The 17089-nt window shown below is 41.1% G+C and overlaps 2 protein-coding genes across 3 annotated transcripts in view; one reads left to right on the forward strand and one right to left on the reverse strand.

Annotated features, from left to right (window-relative positions):
* Positions 1 to 17089, reverse strand: part of LOC129743960 (ubiquitin-conjugating enzyme E2Q-like protein CG4502) — a 496854-nt gene that overhangs the window by 396241 nt on the left and 83524 nt on the right. The window lies entirely within an intron of this gene.
* On the forward strand, positions 13470 to 16715 carry LOC129741961 (uncharacterized). Its single transcript, XM_055733795.1, has one exon. The coding sequence runs from the start codon at positions 13470 to 13472 to the stop codon at positions 16713 to 16715; it is 3246 nt and encodes a 1081-aa protein (XP_055589770.1).

A 17089-nucleotide genomic window follows, 5' to 3' on the forward strand; every position in this document is an offset into this window, starting at 1 on the left:
GTTTACTTCTTAATGCTTTTTGGTATTATCAGGTGAGCTATTTTTTGCGAGCCTAAGAAAACAAAGATATTTTAGGATTTTGAAATTAAATTTTTACTAACAGAAAAAATTTAATAAATATACAAAATTTAATAAAAAAATACAAACCAAATTTTACCTATTTGATACTCAATAAAAAGGCTTTCAAATGTAGAAAACAGTTTTCAAAAATTCAAATTATAGACTGAGTTGTTGATGAATTGCCAAATTTGTTTAACAAAAATGATTTCAATGAAATTAATTTATAGATATCCCTGAAAATGGTCTAGATCAGGGGTGAGCAACCTTTTGAAGCAACGGGCAAATTTAAATGTTAAACCTTGTCGGCGGGCCGCACTTGAAATGAATTTTTTTTAGAATAAGCAGATTTCCTATTTCTGATTAGTTTTCGCCAAAAACTTTCTGTTATAAAAAATGACGCGATTTTCTTATAACTGAAAGTTTTTGGCGAAAACCAATCTGAAAAAGGAAAGATAAAACGAATTCACGTGTTCAACATCAGAAATTCAACACGACTTTTTAAATAACTTATTCTTTGTCATTTATAAATTCTCTCAAGTTTTTAAAAGTTCTTCTTCATGAACAATAGTTTTTACAACGTTATTGTTGAAATCGATGGTACTATTCGTCATAACTTTCATTAAAAAATCTTCTGGAGCTTATCTCAGTGATAACCTAAAGTGTGAAAAATATATATTAAAAAAAAAACCACCGTCTTTTTAGCGTTGGGATTCGCTAATTGACTTTCAGGGATTATTTTTCAACAATTAAAACTTGTCCTCAAAGCATAGATTCCTCCAAACGGTAAAAATCTCGTTTTTTAAATTGAAGTTGTGCTAGGTTGTTGAAATCGCAGAAAAATATTAAATTCTTCATATTTTTAAGGTATAATTGGAATGGGATTTCTGATGCTACATTATGACTTTGGTAATGGGAATGTGATTTATTAGTGAAATAACTCAATTTATCGATGTTTGTTAAAAATGTTCTATCAAATTTCTGAAAAAGCATCACAGATAATCGCCAAAGACCTTTTGGATCGACTAACAGAATTTCAGATCTTCATTGCTGTCGGCTAATCCATGTTGATAAAAAATCCAAAAACGTTCACCCAGGCTTTATTATTGAAGTTTCATAATTTTCGTCAATATTTAGAAATAACAATTATTTCAGTTTTGACTTTTTTTTTGTCAGTATTTGAATGCTTACAGCACAAGCTTTTTTCAAATTGGATAGAATAATGAAAAAAAAATTCTGCTGAACATTTTTTTTGTCATACAACTTTATTTTTGCTTGAAACAAAAATAATAACTCCGCTAACGCAATTCGAAATTCCTTTGATCATGTGTAGCTTTCGATTTTTAGCTGCTCTTCCTCACTTTAAAGCATTTTGGTTTTCAAAGTGGTAGGAGTTAAATAATCAGGAAAAATGTATTCTGAATAAAAAAAACCAATATTGTGTTATGTCAATAAACAATATTGCCTTTGTGCCTTGAACAGAACATAATAAATGCTTAAAATGCTAGAAAAAAAGGTTAACAATCTGAATGATTGTTAGGAAAATGCAGGTAAGTGCATATTTGATCAAGTAATATAAATTTCCTATCGATCCATTGTAGAAGAAGTTAAGGCATAAACATTTTAAAAAAGCTTCGCGGGTTGCACAAAAAGGTCTCACGGGCCAAATGCGGCCCGCGAGCCGCGGGTTGCTTATCCCTGGTCTAGATCAGAGCCGATTTCACAAGAAATCGGCCTAAGGGGACAAAATTGATTCATAAAAAACTGAATTTTGGTGTTCCTCCCGAAAAAATGTCCCAAAATCCCATACAAACTTTAGGCTCGTTGAGCGACCCCTTCCCGAAATCCGATCTGACCCAAATTTGACATGAGCCCTTGTACTAGTAGACTTAGTCGATTTGGGGTCATTTTTGAATTTTTCAAACCCTGGGGTCTAAAATGCTTCGTCTTGGTCCAAACTCATCCATGATTTTTTGTAGAATTTATAAGTAACGTTTACAGGAGTAAATTTAAACTTTAAAGCTTAAAATCAACATCATTTTTGTTTCTTCTGAAGAACCGAGTCAGCTGATGGTTTTTGTGCAAATTTATATATTTCTAATGGAAATTTCCCACTGAACATCTTTGTTGAAGACCGTTACTTTGAATTTTATTAGACAAAAAAGTTATTAGCTGTTTTACAGGGGTATGTCTTTTCGCATTGATAAACAATAAATTCAATTGACATTACTGCTGGGTGCCTAGCAAGGTATTGCATGACTACTTTTTATGCAATTCTTCACGAGGCTCCAGCAGTGATGTCAATTGAATTTTTTGTTTATCGATGCGAAAATACATACTCCTGTTAAACAGCTAATAACTTATTTGCCTAATAAGATACGAAGTTACGGTCTTCAACAAAGTTGTTAAGCGGAAAATTAGCAAAATATTCAAACCTAAAAGTTCAAATTTACTCATGTAAACGGTACTTTAAAATTCTGCAAAAAATCATGGATGAGTTTTGGACCAAGACGAAGCATTTAAGACCCCAGGGTTTGAAAAATTCAAAAATGACCCCAAATCGACTCAGTCTATTGTACAAGGTCTAAGATCAATTTAAGCTTGCAGCGCATAACTTATTCAAATGTCGGGTCATTTGGGGCACTCTAGTATTCCTCCGATCATTCTCTAAGTGCTACAATCCGCTTTGAAGAACATTTGATTAATTTAAGACGATCCGGAACATTTTTTAGTCCTTCAAACCGGATCCTGTTCAGGATCGCTCCTGATAACATTGATTAATAGCATCAGATCATTCTTGGTTTAAATAAGACCATGCACATTTTTTCCTAAACATTACAAGCTTTGAAGACTGTATAACGAATGACGACTTAGATCTTATGCCTCTTAGGCCGCGAACTTGTTACCGTGGTCCATCTCCGATGGTTATTGTTCGGAAAAAGAGGCCAAGCTAAATTTGGCTCGAGCCTTCGGAGAAACCTCTTCGTTTCCGAAGAAAAGCCGATAATTTTTGCGCGCATTACTGCCGTTAATGCGCCCAGCATCGCCATGTTGCTAATGGGTCATTCCATCTCATTTCAACCTGAGTTACTTTAAGCTATAAACAACCCATCTCAAGTGTGGATCAGTCCGGTGAAACTGTCATTCCTATTAAAGTACCGTCATGTCACTCCAGCTAGAGTAAAGTATCGATAAGCTTCTCCCGCTTTTCCGGTGGATTGACAAAGTATCGCCCGGCTCCAGCCGGAGGAATGTTTGCATGTCTAGTTGGAGTATCAGCTAGGGTGCCAGGATGATAACAGCAACAGTATCAGCTTAAGCATATTGATGGAATGAGCAAGTAGGTAGCCCTGGAAGCGGTAAATCAGTGACCGGAATAGGTGGAATCGCGAAGACCGTTCCTAAAGTTGTGTACTTTACCATCGGCAGCTCCGAAGGAGGAAGAGCGGAAGACCTTCAACAGGACGGTAACGAATGAGTCTCTCAAGGTATGTCCGGTATCGGGCGCCGCCGCTTTTTGTTAGTATTCCTTGAGCTGTATCGAGTCTTGGTCGCGTTTCGATATCGTTGATGAGGGGGCGTCAGGCAAGCTGGGTTGGCTGACGATGTGTGGGTGTTTGATTGAATTACGAGGATGTCGGATGTGAGAAAGTCCACCAAAGTTTGATCTGGGATGGGTGGAAGGAAGGCAGAAAGGTGTTCGACCGGACGATGACCGGTGAATTTTAAACTTGTTTACCCCGTAGTCAATCACCCATGATTGGAATTGTTTTGCGGTAGCTTGGCTTCACTGGGCTTCCAAATAAACACTTAATTGTCACACTCGCAACTTAGTTTGGGGGTGATAAAGGCGTTTAATCAAGAAATTTTAAATGAAATTGATAATTTAATAAGTCTATAATTTTATTTTTCGAATTTTCGTATTTCAATTTGTATCCTGTTTTTCATTTACTGTTTTTACATTTATTTTTTTCCTGTCATTTGAACTTTCATCCTTTGTACCCCAGTAGAGATTTATAATTCACAAAATAATTGTTTCTAACCGTTTTTATAAGGTAGTGAAATGAAGTTTACCAAGCGTGACTACAGAAAAATATTGCCGACGTTGTCAAGGTCGAGATATTTTTTCCACATCAAGTGACAACAGCTGGAAATCGTTGGCAGCCAATCGAGCAGCAACTGAGAAAAACTATAATATTAATATCGAACTATACTCAAATGTCGGGAAATGAGCTTTTCATTTCAGAACCAAGAAAACATCGGCAAAACAACACGCGAATCACCGACAACAATCCTGAGAGAACATCGATCCGCACCAAACAACGACATCACCCCCGCCCTCATAATGCTTATAGTCAGCCCGCCATCCAGTCAGAGCGGCAGCAACAGCAACAACTCGACACTTCACGTGGTAGTTTGATAAAATGTTTTATGATTCCCCGAACGACGGCACGCGACGAACATATTTCGATATGGCAGAATCGTGGCATCGACGGTTTTATGCTTCATGCCATAAAAAAAAATACAGCATCGGGTTAGGTTAAGTTACGCAAATCGCAGAGGAATGGCGATGGAAACTTTTCAGAAATACATTATTATAAACTTGTGTTTTCGATCCTCTTCCTCAATTATGTTGGTTCATCATTATTTATGGTAATAATTACAAATACCTTAATTCTGAGAGCTTAGCGTGAGGGTTTCCATATAATATTTAATAATAAGTTAGCTACAGTAGCTTGTGACCGCCATAGATAATAGACCAAAATCTCGTTTCCATGTGCAAACTACCAATCGACCAGCAATGTGACGATAGACTTATCTTAAGTAAATTAACAAAGGATAGATACATTATTTTTCCCTGAAGATGGTGCCAGCAAGCACCGAAACGTTGGACAAATAATAAATTTCTATGTTCGGATTATAAGTACTGCTTGGCTATTACTATAAATTAACAACGTACAGTCGAAAAATTCCCAACAAGTATGTGACTTATTAAGCCCAATTCCTATGAGTGAACTACATGTACTCATTGATGAACTTGAAAGTTGCAAAAGTGATTTATATGTACTTTGTAAGGTACTTAAGTCACACAAAGAGCAAATGCTCAAAACGGGATTTTCTAAGTCTCAAAAAGTACATTGAGGTGCTTTCTTCATGGCTGGCTGGCTGTCTGGTTGAGCGGGTGCGCCTGCAGGTATGCTACTTCGAGTTTTAGTTTCAGTTAGAACAAAAGATATGCGTGGTCTTGTGGTAGCATGTTCGATTCTCACCACGAAGGTCGCGTTCGATCCCCAAGAAGGGTAAGTTTTTTTTTTCTATAAGTAATTTGTTTCTTGAGTGACCATTCTGATGCTATATGTGTAGGAAATGTAGGAACGATACAATTGAGCAGCAAATTGAATAAATCTCGGCAAACCGCAATAAGTTGAATTTGGAAACCGGTGCGTGGCATTATGGCGGCACCGTGTACTGAACATAGTTAATAAACAAGAGCAGATGATATGAACCGATGCCAAGGGTGCAACTGAGATAGAAAATTTTTTGATAATTTTACGATTTTTTGGAAGCTGAATTAAAAGGCCGCTGGAAGCTGAAAAGAAGGTCATTGAGAATTGTTTCAGAACTGAAAAGTAACAATAAAAACTAAAATTTTGAGCTGCATAGAACGTACTTCATATCAATGATCGGACTGAGTAAGCTTTTTTGTTCCTGTTTTATGGAATTTTTGGTTGCTTGGGTAGTGATCGGACATGCAATATTTTGACAGCGTTGGGTTGCCTGTAAAAGTTCTTTTCTGCCTAATTTTATCAAAATTTTAAACTAAAGAATTTCTGAGATATTTATGGTGCAAGAGAAGAAGACAAAAATAATTGTGCACAGTTTTCGACAAAATTCGTCATTACGATATAGAGCGCTGGCAAAATAATTGTATATACCGAAAATTACTATGCTTAAGATGTAAAAAGTATGAAAACATTGTAAAGAATGTCCACAAAGCTCAAACCTAGTGTAATAGTGAAACCATGATCGGAAACTACGGTTGAAGATCATCAGAGAAGTCAAAGCAGCATTTTAAATTATGAATAAGCAAAAAACGGTGTACTTTGTAGAGTGTAGATCACTGAAAGAATCTATTAAGAATCTATTAAATTAAGAAAATGAATCTCTGAGTGGCTGGAAGATATGCTTAGAAATCAGTCATGAAAACTTAACCTCATACGACAAATTTATGGTAGCTCCAGAGCTCGTAAGCTGGTGGTCGACGAAACTCGTCAAAAACGTTATTTATTTTCATAGTACATAGTATATCGTCTCACGACATAACTTGACGAACATAATTCCTAAAACTCACTCGGTCCATGGCAACCGTTCGCCAATTCCTCGGGTACCCCACGTTCGCCAGATCACGCTCCACTTGGTCTAACCACCTCGTTCGTTGCGCCCCCGCTCGTCTTGTTCCTCGTAGCGAACACCTGTTTTGCAGGACAGTCGTCCGGCATTCTCGCAACATGTCCTGCCCAGCGTATTTGGCCAGCTTTCACCACCTTCTGGATACTGGGTTCGCCGTAGAGTCGCGCGAGCTCGTGGTTCATCCTTCGCCTCCACACTCCGTTCTCCTGTACGCCGCCAAAGATGGTTCTTAACACTCGTCGCTCGAATACTCCGAGTGTACGCAGGTCCTCCTCGAGCAATATCCATGTCTCGTGCCCGTAGAGAACAACCGGTCTAATGAGCGTCATATACAGGTTACACTTCGTGCGAAGGCTAAGTCTTCTCGACCGCAGTTGCTTGTGGAGTCCATGGTAGGCACGACTTCCGCTGATAATTCGCCTCCGGATCTCACGGCTGGTGTCATTGTCTGCGGTCACCAGTGAGCCGAGATAGACAAAGTCTTCGACTATCTCCAGCTCGTCGCCGTCGATCGTGACCTTGTTATTACTGGGCAAGCGGGTTCGGTCGGTTTCGAATCCGCAGGCCAGCATGTACTTCGTATTGGACGTATTAATCATCAACCCAATCCTTCCTGTTTCGCGTTTCGGTTTGCGGTAGATCTCCTCCACCGCCGCAGATGATCTGCCGACTATATCAATGTCATCGGCAAAGCAAATAAGTTGACTGGATCTGTTGAAAATCGTGCCCCGCATTTCGCCCACCGCTTGTCGAATAACACCTTCTAGCGCCACGTTGAACATCATGCAGGATAGACCATCACCTTGTCGAAGCCCCCTGCGAGATTCGAATGAATCCGACAATTCACCCGAAATCCGCACACAGCACTGCGTTCCATCCATCGTTGCCTTGATCAGTCTGATCAGCTTCCCGGAAAAGCCGTTCTCGTCCATGATTTTCCATAGCTCGTTACGGTCGATCGTGTCGTATGCGGCTTTGAAGTCGATGAATAGATGGTGCGTAGGGACTTGGTGTTCGCGGCATTTTTGAAGGATTTGCCGTAATGTGAATATCTGGTCCGTCGTAGACCGTCCCTCCATAAAGCCGGCCTGATGACTTCCCACGAATCTGTTTGCTTGTGGCGTTAGGCGGCGGATTAGGATTCGGGACAACACTTTGTAGGCGGCATTGAGGACAGTGATCGCTCGGTAGTTCTCACAGTCCAATTTGTCGCCCTTCTTGTAGATGGGGCATATTACCCCTTCCTTCCACTCCTCCGGTAGCTGTTCTATGTCCCAGATCCGGATTATCAACCGGTGTAGGCAATCGGCCAACCTTTCCGGGCCCATTTTGATGAGTTCAGCTGCGATGCCATCCTTCCCAGCCGACTTGTTTCTATTCAGCTGGCGAATGGCTTCCTTAACTTCACTCATCGTTGGGAGTGGCTCGTCTTCGTCGTTGGCTACGCCGGCGATGTACCTTCCCCCACCGTCTTGATCTCCTGCATGTGCGCCGTTCATCGAAGTGCTGCTTCCACCTTTTCATCACCTCACGATTGTCCGTCAGGATACCCCCGTCCTTGTCCCGGCACATTTCGGCTTGCGACACGAAGCCTTTGCGGGATGCGTTGAGTTTCTGATAGAACTTTCGTGTTTCTTGGGAACGATGCAGCTGCTCCAGCTCCTCGAGCTCCTCCTCATCCAGGCGGCGCTTTTTCTCCTGGAAAAGTCGGACTCGCTGCCTCTTCCGCTGTCGGTGATTTTCCACATTTCGACGGGTGCCTCTCTGCACTACTGCCGCCCGCGCGGCATTCTCTTCGTCCATCACCCTCCTACATTCCTCGTCGAACCAGTCGTTCCGTCGAGATCGCTTCACATAACCGATGACGTTCTCCGCAGCACTGTTGATGGCTGTTTTGATGGTATCCCAACAGTCCTCGAGAGGGGCTTCGTCAAGCTCGCCCTCTGCCGGCAGCGCTGCTTCGACCGATTGCGCGTAGTCTACCGCGACCTCAGGTTGCTTCAGTCGCGCGATATTTAACCGAGGCGGGCGTCGGTTTCGCATGTTGTTCACTACGGAGAGTTTTGGGCGCATCTTCACCATCACCAGATAATGGTCCGACTCGATGTTGGCGCCCCGACAGGATCTGACGTCGATGATGTCCGAGAAGTGCCGGCTGTCGATCAAAACGTGGTCGATCTGTGATTGAGTTTGGTACGGTGATCTCCAGGTGTACTTGTGTGGGAGGCGGTGCTGAAAAAAGGTACTACGTACGGCCATTCGTTTGGAGGCGGCGAAATCAATAAGTCTGAGGCCGTTTTCGTTGGTCAGCTGGTGTGCACTGAACCTTCCAATTGTCGGTTTGAATTCCTCCTCCTGGCCGACCTGAGCATTGAAATCCCCGATGACGATCTTGATATCATGTTTTGGGCAACGGTCGTATTCACGCTCCAGCTGCGCGTAGAATTCGTCTTTGTCGTCACCGGTACTTCCGAGGTGAGGGCTGTGCACGTTGATGATGCTGATGTTGAAGAACCGGCCCTTGATTCTCAACCGGCACATTCGTGAGTTGATCGGCCACCACCCGATCACGCGCTTTTGCATCTTTCCCATCACTATAAAAGCTGTTCCAAGCTCGTGTGTGTTGCCGCAGCTCTGGTAGATGGCACGACCATCTGGATACGTTCGTACCGTGGAGCCCTTCCAGCATACCTCCTGCAGCGCTACGATGTCGAATTTGCGGCTCTTCAATTCGTTGGAGAGCACGTGGGTACTGCCCACAAAATTTAGAGATCGGCAGTTCCATGTTCCAAGTTTCCAATCGCTAGTCCCTTTTCGTCGCGTGGGTCTTTGCCGATTTCCATCCGAAATTTGTTGTTCGTTGTTCGTTGCTTATGTTTTTTTGTAGTCACAGGCTCGCAAGGCCCGCAGCTAACCCCACTATCTCGCAGGAGGACCGTCGTGATGTTGCTGTTTTGGGTCCCGAACACCACCAGGACGCTGTTGCACTCCGCACGCCGCCCCTGACATGGAGAACAGACGCGTACGAAGCCCCCTAACTCAGTCTGCATGCGACCAAAGCATCCACCGGGGTTGGGTACCCGATCTCCGCTAAGGTTGCTCGCACCCCAGCTAGCACCACGGGGAGGTAGAGAATCGGAGTTGCAGACAAGAGGTGATATGACCACTACCCGAAGGTTGGGTGTATGGGGTTCCGAGTTGCACATTGTCTACTTCGCTAGCCGAATATTTTAACAAAGTTTATCCAAATAAGCTGGGTGATGTGTGATGACAAAAAAAACATCTCTTCGAGTCTTTTTTCATGATTCTATTGAAGAAATTGTAATTTTTCCTGAATATTACCCAGATTTTGGGTTGTAAACATTAAACTCGAATGCACGAATTTTGCAATATTTTCAGATGAAATAACCTTGATTTGCCCTGCCCGGATCAGTACGGAAAAATATCTGATGAACTTAGGTTTGAATCATTTCCGACGCTTTGGCTAATTTTTTTTATATCGAAATTTGTTTCCTGTGACTGTATTGTAAAATCTGTATCCAGTATATTATTCTTGATTTTTAGTTCGGTTCATCATTGGGACAAAATCTTGATTCAAATCATGGATTTGTATTTAAAACCAAAATTATAATTCATTTTATTCATGTTCGAAGCTCATTATTCCGGTATATATATTAAAAGGAAATATTTAAAATAACAATCCAGTTTTAAGAATTAGATTTGAAATTTTTACTTTTAGTTCTTATGTAGAATTGGAGCTTTTAAAAGCTCCATAATGGTGGTTCTGTATTGAAAAAATAAATTTTTATCATTTGAAATTTGAGATTGAGTTAAGTTGAGATTCACTAGTTGAGTTACGAATACACAACTGAAGAAAAAATTCATACAGATAATCGAAGATTTTAAATTCTAATGAGAGATGTTTGGCCGATGAAACCCTGAAGAGATGACTTGTAACAATATTTCCATACAATAATTTAAGTATGATTTTAAACAAATTGAAGATGATTTTGATGCAAATAAAACAAAGCAAAGGTGAGTTAAATTAAAACTTCAATTAATTTTTACGAAAAGTACTTGCGGATAAAGAAACATCTTATATCCCGTAAAAAATCAATATTATCATTTATTGCAGTTTTATCGAGATCCAAATTTCAAACTAAAACTTGGATTTCGATCAAGAGTGCAAGTATCAAGCTTGAGCCGCAAAACTTCAATCAATTAATATTACTTTTGAAAAAGTAATTCATCTTCATAAATGGTTAAAATCTTTTAATTTGATCAAGAGTTCGAGAGATTTAACTTATTCGATTTGAGTATAGAATAAGTTTTTTTTTAACAGATCGAAGGCTTTCTTATATATAAAAACTTATTCTTTGTTCAAATAAAACAAAGCTAAATTGTTCAGAAAACCATTTAAATAATCGATAAAAAAACGATTTTAGAGGTAATTCAACGAATTTAACGATCGGTGATTGTGAATTCTCTAATTGGTTAATAAAGGATTCGTTATATAAATCAAGTTAAACCATTTTTTAGGATTTCGGATGTATTTTCAAAATTTTATATGTAATACATCAAACTTTTATTGTAAAAGAACTATGTACGTGATTTAACAAAAAAAAAACATTTTTAATCGTGCATTGTTTGAGCAAATATACCATAGAATAAAGGTCACCAAACACATCCTCCCGAAAAACCCAATGATGTCGTCCTTCCTACATCGTAAGTCACCTGGTAAATAACCAGTAGGTCTACGCATAAGTATTCTAAGATCAATAAATTTGACATGAGGAATTGCTAAAAAAATAAAAAAAGAGTGTGAATATCCTATGGCGATCGTTAAAAAATAATGTTTTTCCAATATCAAAAACTAGTTTATTACAAATTTTATGGGAGGTTTCTTCAGTGATAATATTCGATAATAATTGATTATCCTGAATTCTAATGTTTGAGCGTCTCTTATTTTTAGTTTTGGCGAAATAATGTTGGCTTCTTTGAATATTTATCAGTTTGAGTGACATAAATCTTTCATTAATATAATTAACCAGAAACCCACACGAAAAGCAATAGCTGATTTTTTATCGTATTACCATCTTGTAAAATAGTCATTTACTGTTTGTGACATTTTCGAACGACCCAATAGATATTTAAAGAGAATCCATTAGAATTGGAAATTTCTGACAATATATTTGTTTTATTCTTTGGCCATAAGGTATTATTCTTCAATTAGATTGTTTCCATGTAATCAGTAACAGCCACATACTATTTATTTTTTACTCACATAAGGGAGATAAGGGCATAATGGTAACCTTGAGGAAGACGCTTATTTAACCATAGAAAACAGCTATAATATGTGACTGACATCATTGTTTCGTGTTCAGACACTAAAAACGTCTATTTCATAACTGGATTATACTTGAAAAAGTAGATAATAACGTTTATAGACCAGATGTAAACTGGTGAAGCTGTAGCTCTATCATTCAGTTAACTACATAGAGTTGATTTTGCTGCTAGATGCTACGGCAGAAACGCTTATCGTGCCCCGTATAATTGTGCTCTGTACGCCCCGAGTCGACAAGTTAAAGTAAAAACGTGTTATAAAATAGTGTTAGAAATACCCCTGGGTTCGACGACGTGAGTGGTGTGAGTCCCAGCAGCTCCCACAAGTGACATCCTCTAATATTTATAAACATTTTCTAAACACGGTTTGTTGTTGAATGACTTGCAGTTAGGCAGTAGGCGAATCGAGAAATATTGTAGTTCGAGTACTATAGTCATTCCTTTAGTGATTTCACTTTAAAGTTCCCGCTTGAAAGCATTGTTAATAAATCCAACTTGGTAAGAATATACATAATCATAAACGAGATAGGTGGTAATTCGAGGAATGTATTAGAATAACATCACCGTTATCTCATCAATGTAGGTTAAGTCACAACGCTAGTACGGTGCTCCGTGATTTTCCTTGGATCTGCAGGACCAGTAGTCCATCAAATATTGACAGTGAGTAGTCACAGATCCTTTAAAGGTATTTACACTAAATCCACATATTTTGCATACTATATAGATACAGATAGTCTGTGCTAACGGGCTCAAATAGGGTTGATTCGAAGTACTTCAAGAAAGACCAAAATGTAGGTTATATTAAAGTTTAAATCCATTTCCGTAAGTCGCTAATAAATCTTATATTTGTAGCTTTGAAGCGTACAAAACAGTACTGCTATCGAGATTAATTTCTTCAGTTCCGAATCATCCGCAACAATCTTCAAAGATTTTGTCATGGCATCTGCAGATCCAACTAACAACACGGCATCCAATTGTGTAAAATGTGACAAGCCAGACACGGAACGAATGGTAGGATGTGATTTGTGCAACAATTGGGCACATTATGAATGCGCAGGTGTATCGGATTCGATAGAGAACCCCGACCGCACTTGGAAATGTCATGTGTGCAGACCGAAAACGGCTGACGAAAATGTACGCACACGAGACCCTGAAGTTCGATCGAATTGTACACGTCGATCGCGAGTCGACTATGACCTGATGATGTTGAAGGAACAGCATGAACTGCGAATGAGAGCTTTAGCAGAAGAAGAAGAAGCCAGGAAGAAACGATTTGACGCGGAAGAGGATTACATCCGGAAAAAATATGAAATGTTGAAGGAAGCAAATGAAGCAGGTGACGGAAGTGTCAGCAGAAGTAGCAGAGAGAAAGTCTCGGAGTGGTTAGCAAGTGGAACCACTGGGAATAACAGGCAAAATATGCCAGCCGGTTGGGAGTTTCCGATGCAGCCTGTTAGCAATGCTCAACCGTCTTGGACCACTACATCCAATGCTCCAAATAACACGTTGGCCGATTGCAATCCGCAAAATATGACGACCCCGTTCTCTTCCTCCACACCTCACGCCAACGTTTCGGAAACAATCCTGTGGTAGTTCCCCATGCGGTGAATCTTCCGCCAACGATTCGTTGGTCCTCGACAGAAATATCACCTACAACAATGCTCCAAATGATCAGGAACGAAAGGCATGAACAATTCAGGGACAAACTTGTTTCCAAGCCGGTTCTACGCAGTACACCTAGACCGCTTCCCCCGCGTTTAGCAGCGATTAGAGCTGAATCAAATATCCTGACAGCCGTATGCCGAGGATCTATTCCATCTGCGACAACATTCGGCACGAACGTTACTGGAGCCGTGCCTAGGTCTCACGATTATATCGAGAATGCTCCCACAGTTTCGTTGACGAACAGCATTCCGAGTTATGACAAGGCGAACGTCGCAGTATCGTGCCCGAATGTGATCCCATTAAATTCAAACAATGAGTATTTCGCCAAACCGAATCGAGCAGCCCAACCGACGTCGGATATAGTTCAAGACATCTCGTCTATTGTAGTTTCATTGGGTCAACTAGCAACGTGTCAGCAACAACAAGAACCCGTAGCGGTAAATAACTACCCCAGTTTACCTAGTTATGGTTGTAATATGAATCGGGAAGGCAGTTTTCACCCTCCATCGACCCATCTAGACCCATCGCCGCCTACGGAAAAAGACTTGAGAAACACTAACGAATACAAAATGCCATCAGCTGCTCAACTAGCTGCTCGACAAGTAATACCACGTGAGCTGCCATACTTTGAAGGTGATCCACAAGACTGGCCACTTTTCTACGGCACCTTTCAAAACAGTACCAAAAGTTGCGGTTTTTCCGATGAGGAGAACTTATCTAGGCTACAGCGATGCTTGCGAGGACCAGCTCTTGCAGCGGTTAGAAGTCGCCTCATGATTCCAGAGTCCGTACCACTAGTGATGGATATTTTGAAACGCCAATTTGGTAGACCAGACATTCTTATTCACGCACTACTGAACGATCTTCGAAGGATTACACCACCAAAAGAGGATAATCTACAATCTATCATCAATTTTGGCCTGGCTGTTCGTAATAGTGTGGATCATATGATCACTGCAAACCTGTTGGAGCACCTTAGTAACCCAACTTTACTGCAGGAACTCGTGTCGAAGATGCCAATACAAACGCAAATGGAGTGGTCTCGGTTTAAGCGCCAGTATACTACAGTAAACCTAGAAGTATTTTGCCATTTTACTAACGAGTTGGCAGACACAGCCACCGACGTTATTATGCCACGCTTTGTACCTAAACACGAGGGTATGAAGAAAACCGGTAAGGATAGGCAAACACTTTACGCACATACACTTCTTGAAGATGCAGCTCGTGATACGGCAGAAGAAATGCCAAAGAAGTGTTGTGTTTTCTGTGGCTACCCAAACCACGTAATAGCTACATGCGAATCGTTTCTAAGGTTGGATTATGATGGGCGAAGGAAGGCCGTCGAGGAGAAAAGGCTATGTCGCACTTGTCTAATACCCCATAAAAGATGGCCATGTCGATCGGCGAATGAGTGTGGCATTAACGGTTGTCGAATTCGCCACCACGCCTTACTACACTCGCAGACGGCCTCCAATCCAAGTTCTTCTCCACATGTCACTATTGCGCATCACCATACCAGCCTATCATTTTCACTTTATCGCTATTTTCCCATTGTATTACAAGCCAACGGTAAGTCAGTCGAGATAATTGCCTTCCTGGATGACGGTTCATCTTCTACATTACTTGAGACGAGTGTGGCGACCAGCCTCGGAGTTGAAGGAGAACGTGGGACATTATGGTTGAGTTGGACGAACAATGTATCGCGAGAGGAAAAAGGTTCACAACGAATTTCAGTGACAGCTTCCGGTCTGGGAAAGAAAAAAATGTTTAAAATGAACAATGTTCGCACAGTAGCAGACCTCCTTCTTCCATCTCAGACCTTCGACTATGAAACTATGCAAAAAGCGTACCCACATTTAAGAGGCTTGCCAGTGACTAGTTACAAAGATGCTAAGCCAAGGATGATAATAGGTATTGAACATGCCGCCCTTTTAACATCGCTTAAAACACGAGAAGGCTGTACTAATGACCCAATCGCAGTAAAGACACGCCTAGGTTGGTGTGTTTTCGGCCGACAGATGAACGGCGTACAAGCGATCGAAACCGTTAATGTACATTGCGCCACAGAAAATTGCGATCACGAACTGCACGAGTTGATAAAACTGCTGCTCAAATTGGAGGATTCTAAAGCAAAAGCTCCGCTGTCAGAATGTGACAAACGGGCTTTGGCCATTTTAGAAGCAACCACACGGCGTGTCGACGGAAGGTTCGAAGCTGGCTTGTTATTTAAACACCCGGAACAGCGGTTTCCCAACAGCTTCCCTATGGCCGAACGTAGATTGCAGGCACTAGAACGTCGTCTGGCTAAAAATTCCTTTCTGGGCCAAAAGGTAAAAGAACAAATAAACCTATACCTAGAGAAAGGCTATGCTCACCTTGCATCAACAGAAGAGTTACATGAAACAGACCCTGAAAAGTCGTGGTACCTTCCACTAGGAGTGGTACAAAATCCCAAGAAACCCCAGAAGGTCCGCTTAATATGGGATGCTGCTGCTCGAGCTCATGGCGTGTCGTTCAATGATGCCTTACTAACAGGACCCGATCTTCTGACTTCTCTACCGGATATCCTCATCAGGTTTCGACAGAGAAACATCGCCTTTACCGGCGACATCAAGGAGATGTTTCATCAAGTCAGGATTCGAGACTCTGATAAGCAATATCAACGTTTCCTGTTCCGCGAAGATCCACAGCAGCCACCGCAAGTCTATGTTATGGATGTAGCTACGTTTGGGGCAACATGCTCTCCATGCATAGCCCAATACGTAAAGAACCTAAATGCCATGGAACACGCAAATGAATTTCCACTTGCTGCCGAAGACATAATTAAAGAACACTATATGGATGATTACTTGAAGAGCGTAGATACACCAGATGAAGCTGTGGAATTGGTAAACCAGGTAAAATTGATTCACTCTAGAGGGGGTTTCGAGATAAGAAACTTTGCCTCTAATTCAAAAGAGGTCCTAGATCGATTGGGTGAGGTCGAAGACTTACAACAAAAGGTGCTAGGTGTTGAACCAGGACTCTGCACCGTTGAAAAGTCTGAACGAGTGTTGGGTATCATCAGGAAACCGCAGACTGATGTTTTCACCTTTGATGCTTCGTTGCAAATAGAAGCGATACGACACATGGACGTTAGACGACCTCCGATCCGACGTATTCGATCCCTTGGGGCTGATAGCCCATTTCGTTGTCCACGGCAGAATCTTGATGCAAGAGATCTGGAAATATGGTTGTGACTGGGATGAATTTATACCTGTAGAACTACAAGAAAGTTGGTTTCAGTGGAGCAATAAGTTGATGCAACTGAATCAAGTAAATATTCCTCGATGTTATTTTAAGAACTCGTCTCCCGCCTCTCTAAATGCAATACAACTTCACGCCTTTGTAGACGCTAGCGAATCGGCATATTCCTGCGTCGTTTATGCTTGTATTATTGACGAAGGTGTTCGAAAATGTGCAATCGTAGCAGCAAGAACGAAGGTGGCTCCTTTGAAGCCACTTTCCATACCACGCTTAGAACTACAAGCGGCCGTGGAAGGAAGTCGTCTCATTCAAAAAGTAACGAACGCACTCACTCTACCAGTTATCCAGAGATTCGTTTGGTCAGATT

This window comes from Uranotaenia lowii, chromosome 2 (assembly GCF_029784155.1).
Source record: "Uranotaenia lowii strain MFRU-FL chromosome 2, ASM2978415v1, whole genome shotgun sequence".
In the NCBI taxonomy this organism is placed as follows: Eukaryota; Metazoa; Arthropoda; class Insecta; order Diptera; family Culicidae; genus Uranotaenia; species Uranotaenia lowii.

What these genes read in the sequence shown, in the direction of transcription:
- LOC129741961 (XM_055733795.1), top strand. Translation starts at nt 13,470, where the DNA reads ATGCTCCAAATGATCAGGAACGAAAGGCATGAACAATTCAGGGACAAA.